Source organism: Halichondria panicea, chromosome 2 (genome assembly GCF_963675165.1).
Source record: "Halichondria panicea chromosome 2, odHalPani1.1, whole genome shotgun sequence".
Lineage (NCBI taxonomy): Eukaryota > Metazoa > Porifera > Demospongiae > Suberitida > Halichondriidae > Halichondria > Halichondria panicea.
Genome location: NC_087378.1, coordinates 5,924,714 through 5,939,948, shown reverse-complemented (window position 1 = coordinate 5,939,948; position 15,235 = coordinate 5,924,714). Strand labels below are relative to the sequence as shown.

Below are 15,235 nucleotides of genomic sequence, written 5' to 3'. Positions count from 1 at the left end.
AAAACTACACTAAGAGCCCCACCTTCTCTGATGAGTCTTCAGCCTGGGAATTACTGGTATAGATTAGTGGCAGACAAACAGCATGTCCAAGAGCTAGCTATACTATACTAGTAACTTTGATTCTTTAGTGCAACTAAGCTAGCTAGCTAGCTTTAGCAGTATTATTAATTGAAGCAAGGTGTGGCTATTTTTTGCACATGCGCAATGAGCCATTAATTAGGGGTGTGGCTTCCGGTCACCGAAAATTTCGGCGCTCTGCGCCAAGTACTAACAGCTCAGCCCCCTTCCTCAAATTCCACCCCATTTGCATGGGTCAGCACTGGTTAATAGTAGTCTTATGGTCAGCATTGGCACTGCATGTAGTCAAGGCTGGTTATCCCTTTCCTTGCCATTCGTGAAATCTGGAACAGGAGCGTCTTTAGGTCGATCAATTAGTGTGGATCCGGCCTCACCACGCCTCCAAGTCATTCTATTAGTCTAGATCCGGCTAGCAATTCTAGCTGGGACTCCCAGTTCTAGCTCCTTTTGTTTAGCGTGTCAGAGACTGGGAGAAGATGATTGGCACTCCCTGGCTCCTTTGGATGTACAGCTGTCCAGATCCCTAGAACATACCCTCCATTCTGACGAGTTATCAGTGCATAGGGTGCTTACTAGATTCTTGCCAGCCAGTACAGTTCAAGCTACACACAGCACCGCTCAACTATTCTCTACCCCATTATCTAGCTAAATCTGGTCCAACTAGACAGCAGACACAGCTAGTTAATTCAGTAAAGCCAGGGGTAGCCCTACTTCTACGGTTGTTCAGTACCCACGGTAACAATTCCTCTGGGCTGGGCTAACTAGTTGAGCCACGCCTCCCAATTCTCAAGGCTAGGTACATGTCTCTGTCTAGCTGCTTCTTCAGCTTCTTGCTCAGTTTTGTGGCTTAGAGAAAGGCCAGCTACTCAGGGGGAAGAGTCCAGATGAAAGTCTGGCAGCCAGGTGACGTCCAAACGGTCAGTTATTCTTTCCACCAACTTTTTAATCTAGTCTAGTCCTGCTTGCACTGCTACTACTACTGCTGCCTACTGCTGCTACTCTTCCTAGCTAGTCAAAGGTTTCTTTTTTTTTTTTTTTTTTTTTTATAACTACATATGCACAAAGAGACATCAAAGCTTACATCAAAGGACACAGATTTTTAGCCTACTTGACTGATAAGGCGGTTACCTAGACTACAGTTTGTTTGTCAGGGAGGAGCTCACATACAACTTCATCTAATTCATCATAACGATTCCTTACCCATTGTTGTAATTTCTACAACAGATTGCCAAGGAAAGAGTTATAGTCAGATCACTTGACCTATGAACTCAAGATATACCACACGCACACGGTTTGCACTGCACTGCACTAGTAGACTACTACTGGACTGGACAACGCAGCTGGTTGGTACAAGGTGGAGAGTAGTGCTAGTGATCAGTAGAATCATGACTTCCCGAACAGTGATCACAATATCCCAGAGAGAATTTCTTGTGAGGAAATTTGAAGAAGGGATGCACAGTTGTGGACAGAACACTCTGAATGCTCGACAAGCTGCTGCTACTGAGACTGGCTTGACATTAAATACTATAAACGTGAGATTGACCTGTCAACATTGGTATCAGGATGATGTATACATGCAGTCTCTAAAATTGAGTCTGGTCGTGCTATATGCGATATGCTCTATAGTCAGTATGATATAGTCAGGCTAGTCGCTGTGTGCACATTGCTAGTCGGCTAGTCTGTATGTACGTTGCTTAGTAACAATATTGATCATAGTCAACTGGTTAGTTACCTTGTAGGCTGACGTCACGTGACCAAAATTGCAGAAAGCGCAATGCACATTCTGCTAAACTGTTTTAGGATCTTTTTTGAACATAAGCAGTCACTTAGAGATGTAGAGAGTATTTGTATAGCTAGAAAGGAATTGTATATAGGATTAGCACAATCATATTTAGGAAAGGTTGAAGATCGGGATAAGTTGTAACAGTTATGTCGACTTTTTAAGGAGTCTTGAGCTTGCTTGTAGCTTTACCTTGGATGCCTTAGACTTCTTTTTAGGTATGCGGTCCATATCTGATACCTATACGTCAAAAATGTACATTGTCACTAACAAGCTGTCATCAAATACATGCATTTGTAATTAAACTTCGTCTAGCCCCTATATACAATTAATTTCTAGCTATACAAATACTCTCTACATCTCTTACCGTCTGCTTATGTCCAAAAAAGATCCTAAAAAATTGCCAAGTAAGCATTGCGCTTTGGACAGCAATTTTGGTCACGTGACCAGTTAATTGCGTTTTACCTCTGCCTTTCTACTAGCATTTGCGTGAGAGTTGAGTAAATTACCAGTATATTGATCGTAGAGTCAACATGGTTTATTATCAAGGGTTAATAAATAGAAGAGGGCATGCAACAGCTTGCGAGCAAAAACTGTAAGTGCATGGGCGGTGGAATTTACTGGAAAAGTACAAACTACTTCTAATTTTGTGTAAAGTAAGTGACTGTGCAGATAGTTAATAAATTGAATGCAGTTTTGCTCGCACATTAAACTAATAGTGAGTTGCATGCCCTCTTCTCTTTATCAGCCCTTGCAGCTAATTAAGGTACAGATGTTTCACCCTGTACACATCACCTGCTGTAAAGACTAGCAGTATTGATTGTAGTCAAGCATTGGTTACTTTTAGGCTGTAGCCTGACACATGTAGCTACTACTTGGTAGTAGCATTGATTGCAGTCAATATTGGTTATGTGTATACACGCTGCCTTAGTATTATATGGACTTTAATTGGTAGTATAGTATTTGTAACATGTACATGCAGTCGGTATTGGTTACACATGAGATGGCTTTAGCTTTGTCCAATTATTTAGTCTGGGATCATTAATTAGTGTGTGTGTGTGTGTGTGTGTGTGTGTGTGTGTGTGTGTGCGTGTGCGCGTGTGCGTGTGCGTGTGCGTGTGCGTGTGCGTGTGCGTGTGCGTGTGTGTGTGTGTGTGTGTGTGTGTGTGTGTGTGTGTGTGTGCGTGTGTACATGTGGGTCTGTGTGTGTGTGTGTGTGTGTGTGTGCGTACAGCAACATACACACTACCAAAACTAAATACGCACATGCATACATGCAGTATTGGATAAACAATCACAAGAAACGGCACACCAGCTCTCATTGTGACACTGTTCCTCGTGCTAGAACTAAAAAGCTGTCCACACGTAGGAAATTAAGGCAGGCCTCTGGCTTTAATGTCTTCAGTAAAGAGTTTCACAAACAACAAGGTACGTAGATTTTATGGTGGATAGTTTATTTTAATGACGTGCATGCCGTATATAAAAGTTGTGCATTCACTCACTATTCAGCAAATGCACGATTATATTAGATCTCAAAGGGAAGACTCTCTCAGATAAATCAAAATTGATGGCAGAGGCTTGGAGAAAAATCAGCACTGCTGATAAGGAAAAGTACAATGCAGTAGCAAACGATATTGAGGGTAGCAATGAGGAGGAGGATGAGGAGGAACTAACGCCGGAAAAAAAGAGGCAGCTCATTGTTCGGGTTGCTAAGAGACATCAGGGAGATGTAGGTGTTGTGAGTACTGTATGTGCACGTAGACGGCACATATAATATTGTATTTTATCACCTAAAATTAATTTTGTGAACATAATTATTATGATGTTGCGACAGGTCCAATTTATGCGAGCTAAGGAAATAATTACTTTTACTATGAGGCGGGCTTATAAATGATATAATGCCTATAATGTAGACAACACACTAAACCCTAACATGTGGCTATATTTACCTTGTGCACTTATACAGGCCAATCTGCTGCAATCACTTGGTTGTGAGATGGCTACAATGATGTTTGTTGATAAAAAGGTTTTAAGTGTGGGAACCACAGATGGGAAAAAATTTCTTCAATCTCACCCTGCAATCCTGTCATCCTTCAGCTCCTACTTTCTGTATGGTAAGGCTTTATAAGTAAATGTAATGTAGATACCATTATTTGATTACGTAAAACTGATTGCTTTGGGTGCACGACAAACTGTACACCTCGTTTCTCTAATTATTACCACAGATGACCTGTCCAAGAAACAATTTGCTACCCCAGCCACTGCAGCCTCGGCAAGTACAACCAGTCTCAACACAAATTCCAGCTCATTCAATGTTACCTCAACAAACGCAAACCCAATCAACACCACCTCATCTACTACATCCAAAGCTGTTATTTCCACTGTGAAGAAATCAACCACTAAAACTACAACCAAAGCAACACCTTCTGGAATCTTGTCCAATCAAGCTATTTCTAACACTGATACCGTCAGTACGATTTTTATGAAAGGCAGAGATGGAAGTATTGTTGCGACAGGTACAGTGCTTCCTGGTGTACATAAAACCATTCATGATCGTCCTTGCCAAAAAGATTGTGAAACGCTTTCCGTTGTGGATGTTGTACAAGTTGGTGCTGAAGCTTGGTTTGAAGATGCTTTTGGGGAAAATAAATTGAGCACAGGGATCATCGTGGAATGGCCGAGCAGTATGATATCAAACGTAGCTGATGTCTCCCCACTTCATACAAGAACTAATCGCAAACGTAAATAACCAGCTGACTATAAAACTACTATGATAATTGTTATAATTATTGTATATACAATTGTAATAGGAATGGTAAAGGTTTCCTTCCATTTTATTCGCGATTCTATATTCTCTCTATCTTGTGTACTGCATGTATACGTAAGTAAGATTACGTTATTATTGTTTGTACGTACGTATATAATTATGTATGTACAATTGTATGTATGACATAGATAATAATTTATGTCCGAGTTTAGGACTATATATATAATTGTCAAAACTATATGCAGTTCATATTCATATAATGTTTAATTATGCATGCGCGCGGTTGACTTATAATAGCCTTGACTTCAATTTATAAAAGGCATTGATGTTTAAATAATGACTGCCTATAGCTAATTAATTAAAGTGTGATTAATAAATTATTAATTAAAGTATATACGTACATAAAAAAGATAAGTGTTCAATTGTCCACGTCAGAATCATCATCACTACTACTGTCTGTACAAATAATATCAGTAACGGAAGGGTAATCATGCATGTTCATGAATTTGACAATTGTAAAAAAATGAACCATCTGGACCTAATAAGCTGGTATCAGGTAGCTCTACAGTATGATACTGGTTAACTGTTCTGGAAAACGTAATTAAATAAGATTCGCACAGTAATAATCTTCGGTGCAAAAGGTTAAGGCAACCTTTCTGAAACAGAGACAGACTATCAGATGTGGCGATATCCTGTATATGACGACTTATTACGGAATGCTCGTATTTCAGGTTGTTGGCAACAGTATTAATTTCTTCCATTATCATCTTCACTTCTTCCGTTGCCCTTTCCTTCATATTACACGCTCTCACAACTTTTATCCACAAATGAATGGGAATGGTACAATTTCCAGCCGACGCGACCTCCAACGTAGACAATTCTTCCAAATTGGAAACTGTCTCCCAATTCAAATTGGCTGGCAGATGGTATGCTACTCCTTCAAATTGATCATGACGCATACCATTAAATCTGCTCACTGTTCGTTTCAGCGTACTCGTACTTGATGATATCTTCTTTGCAAGGCGTGCAGCAATCGATTGACCATCTGTAACAAAGTACATAGATCATGTTAGCATGCATACATACTACAATCTGATTGGCTAAAGGTAGTGTTCTATCCAACTTAGAAAATCATGTAGATCAAAATCTGATTGGCTAGAGAATCATGGTTGCTATAATAAAAATAAAATTAATGCTTAGACACTAGCTGTTTAGGAAGTTTCCACATAATTTAGAAGCCCTTAGGGCTAGTAGAACCCTCACTATACGACTAGAAAAACATTTGCAATGTGAAAAATTGCTAGGATTGGCCAGGGGAACCACAAAAAAGCGTGGGAACAAGAAATCAGACGAGAGCATAACTCCAATCCGTTACAACGTCAATCACATGTATACTGGTAGTTTTCCCATGTTTTCCCAGCCAATATGCCACGCAATTTTTACTGGTGGAGTGATGACCAATCCCTATATATATTTATTATACATCCATTTTAGAATGTGGGGCACATAATCATGATGATTTGTGATGAATTGATGTTCCTAATACATGCAGTGTTGAGCACAGGTACACACAGTCCATCCATGCGTAGTAACATGCACGGACCGTACTGGTGACTGCATGGAATGATGTGGTGGATGGAAGCTGATAGGTGGATCTGGAACACAGTCTATTAATACTATGTATTGTACATGTTCATGACGTTGTAACGGATTGGAGTTATGCTCTCGTCTGATTTCTTGTTCCCACGCTTTTTTGTGGTTCCCCTGGCCAATCCTAGCAATTTTTCACATTGCAAATGTTTTTCTAGTCGGATTCCCTTACTTTTTCAGTACAGTTTACGTATCATGACATGCATAAGTGGAACGTCAAGAGGCAGTACAAGAAGAGAAGACAGGACTAATCAGATATCTTCTCGAATATCTCTGGACTAATAATTATAGTATAATGAGTAATAATTTATTACTTGATAATTATGTTGAATTTGCGAATCAGTATTAAATGACAGCCATTTTAAGAGCATGATATCTAGCCAGTGCATATAGCATGCCTGTCAGAGAAAGGGAGCTAGAGCTGAACAGTGTGAAGAAAAGGAACACCTCAGGCTCTGGAAAAGCACTGCTGCGGCACTGATTTTAGGCGCACGGTTTATTAGCCACGCCTATCTATTATTATTGGCCACAACACAATTGCTGAGTCATTAAAGATGGCGGAATTGTCTAGGTAAGAGAAATAGAGACTGAGAGGTCATCTGCCTCGTGGAAGCAATCGCAAATCTGAAGAAGCGCTTTGTAATCCAGGTTGTAGTCGTTTGGAAACACTGTGCAGAATGTCCTGGAGATGGCTGTACTTGGAGTAAATGCTGGGCAAGAAACTTACTTACTTACTTACTTACTCACTTACTTACTTACTTAGTCAGTCAGACAAAGAGCGGTGAAACGTCGAAATAGTGCAATTTTTAAAATAAAAATATTCATTCATTAAAATGTTTATGGATTATGAAATGAGAGATACAAAGAGAGAAAAGGCTAAATAAACTATCTGTTCAGCCAGTTTCTTGATGTGGCCTTTCCCTGCAGAGATAGAACAGTTTGAACATGAGTCAAAATAATTGAAATATTGCTAAACACAGGCAAACCCACTGCCAATCCTATGTAAAACCTACTGGTTTTACTAATACGTTCGGGATACTATACAACCAGCTCTTTGGGCTTCTAAATCATAATTATACTTAACTATTATTTATATAATTACATGATTGTGCTGACTAACATTCTTACCAGCGTATCTCGCTTTGGTAGATATTAAAAACCTACGCTCGCGAGCAATATAAAGGATGTTCTGAAACGTTTTGTGACGTTGCCCGAAACCTGTCAAAGTGTCATCACAATTTTGATACAATCATCTGATAATTAATGCTCACTCAGATCAGTTTGACTCCTTGCGAACAGCCCGTGTTGTTGTTTCTGCAATTGTTCAGCTGATGACTCCGTCAGTGTACCTGAAGGTGCAATATAAAAGTGCACAAAATTCACAAACTTTATTCTTGACTACGTCTAACCATTTGACTCATTGATTAGCTTTGATAAGTCCTCTGTTGCACTATGTTGAGTGTTTTGGGCGTTCTTCAGCCTTTTGACTAACGATGCCCCTACGTATACAAGAGTTAGCACTTTTTTCCTTTATGCAAAGCATACATAGGTGCATACCAACTAGTGCTGAGAGCTAATATTAAGGTAGCCCTAACAAAAAACAAACCTAGATTAATACGTACTCTTGATGCATAATGTAATAGAGCTGAGGTAAGGACATCGATGCGATGAGATGGTCGCATTTCTTTGGTGGATTTAGCAAATCTTCTTAGATATGACCACAGTCTCTCCATAGCTTCACCATCAGTAAGTCCGCATCCAGTTAGGACTCTAGGTGAATATGTCAGCTACATGTATAATACAATAGTAAGTTATTTAACACACAGCTTTGGCATCTTTCTTCTTACCTGACAGAATGCACAATGCCCATAGACATGAAAAATTGGCACTCCTAATGTTGTCTTTTCTAACATGTCAAGATGTCCACGATTCTGGAGAAGTAATCAAATATGAGTGCGTAGATTAGATCTGACTATTGAGACACAAACCTTCAGATGAGTTTCGAGTAAGCAGGAAATATCATACAGTAACAACAGACACTTGTCACCCTTGTTTTGGTGTGCCTTCTTTAGCAGGTACACAGGATATGCTAGTCTAGATAATTAAGATACAGAATACCTTAATTTTTAACAATGCACCATGTATGCTCTTTTTGAAAACCTTAATTTTACGTACATACCTTTCTCCACGCTTCATATTCAGAAATCTTTGGGGAAACTCATGACGACAGATGCTTCCAAACACGGCAGTTTCATCTAGAGCTGCATACCTTGATTTGGAGCGCAAAGTGTCTCCAGCGAGGAACTCATGACACCCCTAATGCCAGGATAAAATTAACTGAGTGAAATGTGCTAAAAGTCTATTTAAACGATTACATCCAAATTGTATAGCGCAGGTTTTCACACTTGACCAATTAAGTATAACGCTAAAACCTTACCTTGTCGATTATCTGGCCAAATGTATCATAATCAGCAACAAACTCATCTACTGCTTGCTGTTCCTCAAAGAATACACCAGAGAAGAGTGGTGGTCGAACACTAACACCAGCAGACTTTTTCCGACATAGTCCAAATACACCATCCATGGATATAATTTGAGTTCCATTGCTCTGCAGGTAAAAGGTAAGTATAGGCTGCCAGAGTCTACAAAACCACAAACCTGAGGACAGGCAGGGCAGATAGCTGTAGTGTTCAAGTCAGGAGACAAAAATAGAAGACAGTCGAGTTGATATCTGTTGAACCTGAATGTTAATGTGAATATGTCGTATTATGTTCTTTCACAATTAATATACCCTACCTATATTCTTCAAATGCATCAATCATGACAGGATAGATCTTCCGGAGCTATAGAAGAATAAACAGATTAAAACAACTGACAATTAAAAGTGTGTACCTCAAGCGATTGCTGACGCATACAACATGTACACCTCATCAGTGCACAACAATTAATGTATAATAATTATAACCGACATCAAATTCACATACTTGTTTGCTGATATCTCTTCCAATTTTGTATTCAAGAGAACGACAAAAAGCATCGACACCAATACACCCTTCCAGCAAAAGTGACTCCATCCATAGTAGCAGATCCTGATGAAATGCTAGGGTGGGAGTTGCTGGTGTCGCTGGCCACATGTTATGCCGCACAAGAGTAACAGCCTCAGGCTCACACTTGCAGAAGGTTACGCACACACAATGCTGGAAACCTGTAAGTCATTGGATTCTTAGACACAGGCTATATCAGTGTAGTTAAACAAATACCTTTAGGATCAAGACAAACAACTTCTTTTATGTAAGTTGTACAGCAACAATGAAGTGCTGGAAAGGTTCTTGACTGCTTGAAATAGTATGGGTGAAGCATTCCATTCTGTAAAATCAGATCGCATGCATTTAATAATCACAAATGTACAGCAGTATGTTTGATTAGTGCATACTTTTCAGAGAAAAGGTCGATGAAAAATATTTGTCAGAGAGTGTAATGAGTCCACATGGTTGGCACAGTAGTATGCCTGTGGTCCACAATCCCGGCAAATTGCAACAGCGGGTTCTTCACACTCGGCACACACAGAACAAGGGGAAGGAATTCCGGTTTCTACACTGGCACGTAGCAACTGGACACGCACTTCAGCCCAGTTGTCAGCAGCCTTCTGCTGTCGCTTCTCATAAGCACTTGAGCTCACCGTGTCTGGAAAAGTGGTGTCATCCTGCCCCGAGCTCTCTGGATCATGATCATGCCACTCACTACTGATTAATACATCTGGAGAGTCGCCACTGATAACATCAGTAGGCCTGCTCGCTCCATGTACATCTACTTCTTCAGCTTCATTTTTATCACTGGAGAGGAACCTAGTACTGCTGGAAGAATTAACAGAAGAGGATTCTGGCACAGCAGACAAAGAGAGAGACTTTTTATGCACAGCACGACGTTTTGAAGGAGATACTTCAAAGTAGGAGATAGATTGAGACTTAGGCTTCACACTTATCCTTCTCTTGCTCATGGCCGGCCAGCTATAGCTATAGAATATAGATCTAGATCTACCTGATTCTGCAGAGCTAGCTCAGTGCACCCATAGATAAAAGAGCTCGCTACTTTAGATTAAACTCGGTATAGACTATAGTCAATAGTCACTACTGCTGCTTTGCAGCTTACATGCTGACCTTAAGACTACTATTATCCAGTGCTAACCATGCGAACCCCCTGCAAATTCCTGCCTACGCCCCTGTCTAGCATAAACAATTCAAGTGAATGAAGCCTTAATTGTGGAAGCATAACATGTTCTGACATCATCTGCATGGTACAATATTTCCTGTTATGTCAAATTTGTTGAGTAGGAGGTAAATCTAGTGTGTGGGAAATTCTTAGCAAGTAGCTGAGGTAATATCAATATAGGAAGAGTTTACTGGGATGATATAAAGAGGGCAGTTGGAGTTTAGATCTATTCTACCATCATTTGTAAAAGTAATCAGACCTATAATATATCTGTGTCAGTATAGCTCTTTCAAGAATGCTTGTACAGATTGTTGCAACCTTTTTGCTAGTTCTTCCTCATCTAGCAGCCTCTACAAGAAATACTTCTACAGTAGATATTGTGGAAGAAGTAAAGGATGTGTTTAATGGACACTTTTCAGATCCTTCTGCTAAAGCAGGTCAACTTTGTGTGCACTCTACAAACTATATAGTAGATGTATACAGTGCTATGTAGCTAATGTATGCAGTCTTGTTTTGCAGCCATGATCAAGCACATTGGGGATATGGCATTCATTGAAGTGCCTGGTCAAAAAAGTGATCATCATGGAAGGGCAAGGAGAAATGCTGTTATCAATCAAGACAATTTATGGCCAAGTGCTCGAATTCCATATGTCATTTCTACGTCTTTTAATGGTGAATTTCTAGAATAAATAATTTTACCGTGGATATCAAGGACATGTCGACAACTGACTTTTAATTTGTAAAGTCATTGATACACTGCCTTTGGCCTTATGCTGCAATTAGTCAAGTGATATAATTAGTGCATGATACTTGAGTTCCTTCCCCTATATATATCCAGCCAAAGAGAGGAACGTAATCCTACAGGCAATGAGACAGTGGGAAGATAATACCTGCATTCGATTCTATCCTTCCAATGAAACCGAGATCTACTATGTTGAAATATTTGAAGGATATGGGTGAGTCTGTACTATACTTACCGTAACTGCTATATTATACTATTGCATGCATGACATTCATCACTGTGAGACCCTTAATCATGTGTTGTAGCCAACTTGTAGGTGCTATTCATTTGCTGGACGAGAAAAGAAAAGTTATCAACCACAAGGATTGTCTCTTGGTTATGGCTGTGTCTCCATAGATATAGCTCTTCACGAGCTGGGTCATGTGATTGGATTTTACCATGAGCATACACGAGCAGACAGAGATGAATATATTAAAGTGAACTACGAAAAAATACCATTCTACATAGAAAGCCAGTTTGAGAAACGTAAAGAAAATGAGAGCAACACATTGGGATATGGCTACGACTATGCTAGCATCATGCACTACTCAAGTCATGCTGGGTCGTATGATGATGAACCAACAATTGAGGCAATTGATGAGGGAATTGTGTTCGGTATAGCTAAAGAGCTGAGTCCTTTGGATGTTCTTAAGGCAAATGCTCTCTATAAATGTGGTGAGTCTTTGTGTACCATAATAATTACGACTCACTGCTTAATGCATTTATACATTATAGTAGATCTATACACACTGTTACCATGCTATATAATTATAAACACTCACACAAGGAGCGGAAAGGCCTCCGATAAGTACCTTTCCACCAGCAAGTACTCTCTCTCTTCCTGATGGCATCCATTGTGGCGAAGTATTGGAAATAGGAAATGGGACATTTTACTCGCCTGGATATCCTGATCGTATGTCCAATCAAGAGTGCGCGTGGGTAATTAAAGTTCCCAAAGGCTATGGTAATTTCATCCGGTTGAGTTTTCCAAGACTTGCTCTGGAAAAGAGGTAAATGTCTTTTACTGAGCCAAAAATGCATTAGTGCTTTGTTTTTACTATAATTATAGTAACTTGTAAAATGATATTCCTAAACTTTGCATGAATTCCAGTGACGACTGCAGTAAAGATTATGTCCAAGTCTTCAATGGCCAATCTTTAAAACCTGAAGATAGTGCCTATCTCTCCAGGGATGCTAGCAATGGCAAAATTTGCAGCTCCAGTGAAATAAGCAACATTAACTATGTGTTTTCAGTTGACAAAACTGTAACTATCTATTATCGAACTGGTGACAGCAGTTCAGGATCTGGTGCACATAGAGGACTACGAGTGGACTTTTCAGGACTAGGTATACTGTATAACTATGGTATAATAGCTAGGGTATAACTATAGTTAAACTGTAACTATTATAGCTTAGGGCTTGCATGTAGACAGTAGACACAGTGATTTGCTTTAATGTTCATGGTGATTATGAACTGAGAAGTGGTTGTATCTCAGGGCCGTATATATTATATATGTGTGAATTGTATCATCTTATACATGCAGATATCAATGAGTGTCCTCAGTATGAACATTGTCACAAATGCATCAACGTTGAGGGATCGTATCGCTGTAAATGTAACGAGGGTTACTACCTCTCCTTAACTGCAGGAATCTGTTTTGGTAAGCGATAAATCGTATAATAATAAAGCTACTATAAATCGATGTTCTGTATAGTTAACGGCTAGATGCATGTTTAGATAAGGTGCATGGTTTACTATACATGTAATCATAATACGTAAAACTTATAATTATACTCTGCTTTTCTACCTAATTCAGACTACAATGAGTGTGCATATGATAACGGTGGATGCGAGCACACTTGTGACAATAATGGCGGCTCTTACATGTGTATATGTAATCCTGGCTACTCATTGCAAGTAGATGGCCTAAGCTGTGTAAATGGTGAGTTTTAAAGTACCACCACGTTATTGTTACATAATATTATTGTTGTTGGGTCATAGCTGATGTGTATGTACGCATATAATGTGAGTGAACATTGCTATTTTCTATATAGAAAATGAGACCCAGCCACCCGCCACAATATCTCCCACAACGATGTCTACCACAATACCCCCCACAACACCACCATCCACCCTTGCTCCAACAACTAAAGCACCCACATCAAATTGCCCTATCCTCCCCTCTAACCCACAAGGTATAATTACTTTATTCGTAATGATAAATATTCTCTATACTGGCATGCAGGTTCTTTCTCTTGTGGTGGTTACTTGAAAGCTGGGGTGAACTTTGGCCCAGAAAACCTTCCCTCAGGACCTATCACCAACTCTATTTTATGCTCATGGATTGTTTTCGGTACTGAAAAATATCAAGTTCGCTTTAAATACTTCGATATTCCCAGCAACAATCAGTGCTTGTCTAACCATGCTGATGTGTATGATGGTTGGAGTTCTGAAGCTCCATTGATTGAGCAGATGTGCGGAGAAAAGTGTGAAGATTACGTAGTGGAAGGGACTGGAAATATCCTGACCGTTACTCTGGAGGTGTCTTCACCAGGGTCATTCAGAGGCTTCTATGCACAGTTCGAAGAAATTAACTTTGATTGACTGTATTGTTATGATAGATATCAACGAACATATTGTACGTGTTGCTGATGTATTGTTGCTGATATAAATTATGACGCATAATTATTCTTAAACAGTAAAGGAAGTAACCCTATACATAATTATTTGCACATCCCTGCATGGTGGATTATCTGAGATATAGCTATGAGACGAGTATTGACCATACTATACTGGCTATAACTAAACAACAATATATACACTGTCACATAGTACTAGTATAGTTGGCTTATCAAATTAATGTCTTGGGCAGACGTGGGACATGCATGTGGTTTCTAAATAGCACTGACTGTGTTTTTAGTGCTAAGTTCATCCAGGTGTTCCCAATTAAACAGTGTGAGACAACGTACCGCAGTAATCATATATGGCCCGGGGGGAAGGGGTGGGATTGTGGGCTAACTTACCTGATTTATGCCATCCATGTAGGAGTTCATGTAGTCTCCTGTCTGTGCAGGTTATACCATATCAACAAAACTATACATTAAAGAAGGTGCAGCTGTCAATGGGCAGAAATGAGACGTGGTGCATGGGCATGCGGTTATCACTGTAAATATGTATTACTTCATCCAGGTGTTCCAATGGAAGTAATTAACTGCACCTACCATATAGTACATCAATTTCCTCGAATCACTGATTGCTAGTACATCGATTTCCTGGAATCACTGATTGCTGACAGTCTGGTCCTTGATGCTGATACTCTATTTTTGACCCAGGTGGCGTTCCATAATCAACAACCGCAGTAATCATGCATGGCCCAGGGGGAAGGGGGTGGGATTGTGGGCTAACTTACCTGATTTATGCCGTCCATGTAGGAGTTTTATACCTTAAGGTGATATATTTTCACAGGTAGATTTGTTTGTGTTTTTACAGTTTTGTACATTTGCGATATAATTTTTTGCGAAATGTCGATCTGGATACGAGGGCGGCCAATTATTTGCGAGTACTAATTTTTGCGATTTACTCTCATTCGCAGAAATAGCAGAAATTAATACACGCAAAAATATGTCACCTTAAGGTAGTCTCCTGTCTGTGCAGGTCATACCAATCAACAAAACTAAGAAGGTGCAGCTGTCAATGGGCAGAAATGAGACGTGGTGCGTGGGCATGCGGTTAGCACTGTGTAAATGTGTAGTACTTCATTCATCCAGGTGTTCCAATGAAAGTAATTAACTGCACCTACCATATCAACAACCACATTAAAGAAGGTGCAGTTGTCAATGCATGCATGGGCAGACATTTAGACGTGGTGCATGGGCATGGATACGGTAGCACTCCAGATGTAGCAGGTGTTCCAACGAAATAATACTGATCTTATTAGTGGTGTATGGGCATGGATGCGGAAGCACTCCA

The 15,235-nt window shown here is 39.8% G+C and overlaps 4 protein-coding genes across 7 annotated transcripts in view; 3 read left to right on the top strand and 1 right to left on the bottom strand.

The window, feature by feature from the left end:
* The window catches only part of LOC135331342 (uncharacterized), an 80,162-nt gene that overhangs the window by 52,425 nt on the left and 12,502 nt on the right, over window positions 1-15,235 (top strand). The window lies entirely within an intron of this gene.
* LOC135331338 (uncharacterized) lies at window positions 1,370-4,863 on the top strand. 2 transcript variants are annotated; one of them, XM_064526461.1, is made up of 5 exons: window positions 1,370-1,610; window positions 3,139-3,286; window positions 3,388-3,587; window positions 3,825-3,972; window positions 4,084-4,863. In XM_064526461.1, exons 1-5 carry the CDS (start codon window positions 1,464-1,466, stop codon window positions 4,605-4,607), a joined length of 1,167 nt encoding a protein of 388 aa, XP_064382531.1. In that variant the 5' UTR covers window positions 1,370-1,463; the 3' UTR covers window positions 4,608-4,863. The 2 variants fall into 2 exon arrangements, with proteins under 2 accessions (XP_064382531.1, XP_064382532.1); XM_064526462.1 differs by having other exon boundaries at window positions 1,409-1,508.
* LOC135331334 (uncharacterized) lies at window positions 4,980-10,687 on the bottom strand. Of its 3 annotated transcripts, XM_064526457.1 has the most exons (14): window positions 9,709-10,687; window positions 9,536-9,641; window positions 9,260-9,480; window positions 9,072-9,118; window positions 8,934-9,015; window positions 8,713-8,883; window positions 8,455-8,591; window positions 8,264-8,369; window positions 8,123-8,206; window positions 7,882-8,062; window positions 7,685-7,774; window positions 7,547-7,624; window positions 7,404-7,493; window positions 4,980-5,670 (listed from the first exon to the last, which is right to left on the bottom strand). In XM_064526457.1, exons 2-14 carry the CDS (start codon window positions 9,633-9,635, stop codon window positions 5,114-5,116), a joined length of 1,944 nt encoding a protein of 647 aa, XP_064382527.1. In that variant the 5' UTR covers window positions 9,636-9,641; window positions 9,709-10,687; the 3' UTR covers window positions 4,980-5,113. The 3 variants fall into 3 exon arrangements, 1 of the variants encoding a protein (XP_064382527.1); XR_010393000.1 differs by lacking the exon at window positions 4,980-5,670 and having other exon boundaries at window positions 7,428-7,493; window positions 7,547-7,774; window positions 7,898-8,062; XR_010392999.1 differs by lacking the exons at window positions 4,980-5,670; window positions 7,404-7,493 and having other exon boundaries at window positions 7,898-8,062.
* LOC135331331 (tolloid-like protein 1) lies at window positions 10,602-14,004 on the top strand. The gene is made up of 10 exons (XM_064526450.1): window positions 10,602-10,921; window positions 11,004-11,156; window positions 11,323-11,440; window positions 11,543-11,940; window positions 12,053-12,275; window positions 12,377-12,612; window positions 12,810-12,926; window positions 13,083-13,208; window positions 13,321-13,461; window positions 13,512-14,004. Exons 1-10 carry the CDS (start codon window positions 10,780-10,782, stop codon window positions 13,868-13,870), a joined length of 2,013 nt encoding a protein of 670 aa, XP_064382520.1. The 5' UTR covers window positions 10,602-10,779; the 3' UTR covers window positions 13,871-14,004.

What these genes read in the sequence shown, in the direction of transcription:
- LOC135331338 (XM_064526461.1), top strand. Translation starts at nt 1,464, where the DNA reads ATGACTTCCCGAACAGTGATCACAATATCCCAGAGAGAATTTCTTGTG. An exon ending in AGAGTTTCACAAACAACAAG is followed by an intron (nt 3,287 to 3,387) that starts GTACGTAGATTT and finishes CGATTATATTAG; the next exon opens with ATCTCAAAGGGAAGACTCTC. An exon ending in CAGCTCCTACTTTCTGTATG is followed by an intron (nt 3,973 to 4,083) that starts GTAAGGCTTTAT and finishes TTATTACCACAG; the next exon opens with ATGACCTGTCCAAGAAACAA.
- LOC135331331 (XM_064526450.1), top strand. Translation starts at nt 10,780, where the DNA reads ATGCTTGTACAGATTGTTGCAACCTTTTTGCTAGTTCTTCCTCATCTA. An exon ending in AGTGGACTTTTCAGGACTAG is followed by an intron (nt 12,613 to 12,809) that starts GTATACTGTATA and finishes TTATACATGCAG; the next exon opens with ATATCAATGAGTGTCCTCAG. An exon ending in CCTCCCCTCTAACCCACAAG is followed by an intron (nt 13,462 to 13,511) that starts GTATAATTACTT and finishes ACTGGCATGCAG; the next exon opens with GTTCTTTCTCTTGTGGTGGT.
- LOC135331334 (XM_064526457.1), bottom strand. Translation starts at nt 9,635, where the DNA reads ATGCTTCACCCATACTATTTCAAGCAGTCAAGAACCTTTCCAGCACTT. An exon ending in GCTAATCAATGAGTCAAATG is followed by an intron (nt 7,625 to 7,684) that starts GTTAGACGTAGT and finishes TTGCACCTTCAG; the next exon opens with GTACACTGACGGAGTCATCA. An exon ending in TACCAAAGCGAGATACGCTG is followed by an intron (nt 5,671 to 7,403) that starts GTAAGAATGTTA and finishes ACTTTGTTACAG; the next exon opens with ATGGTCAATCGATTGCTGCA.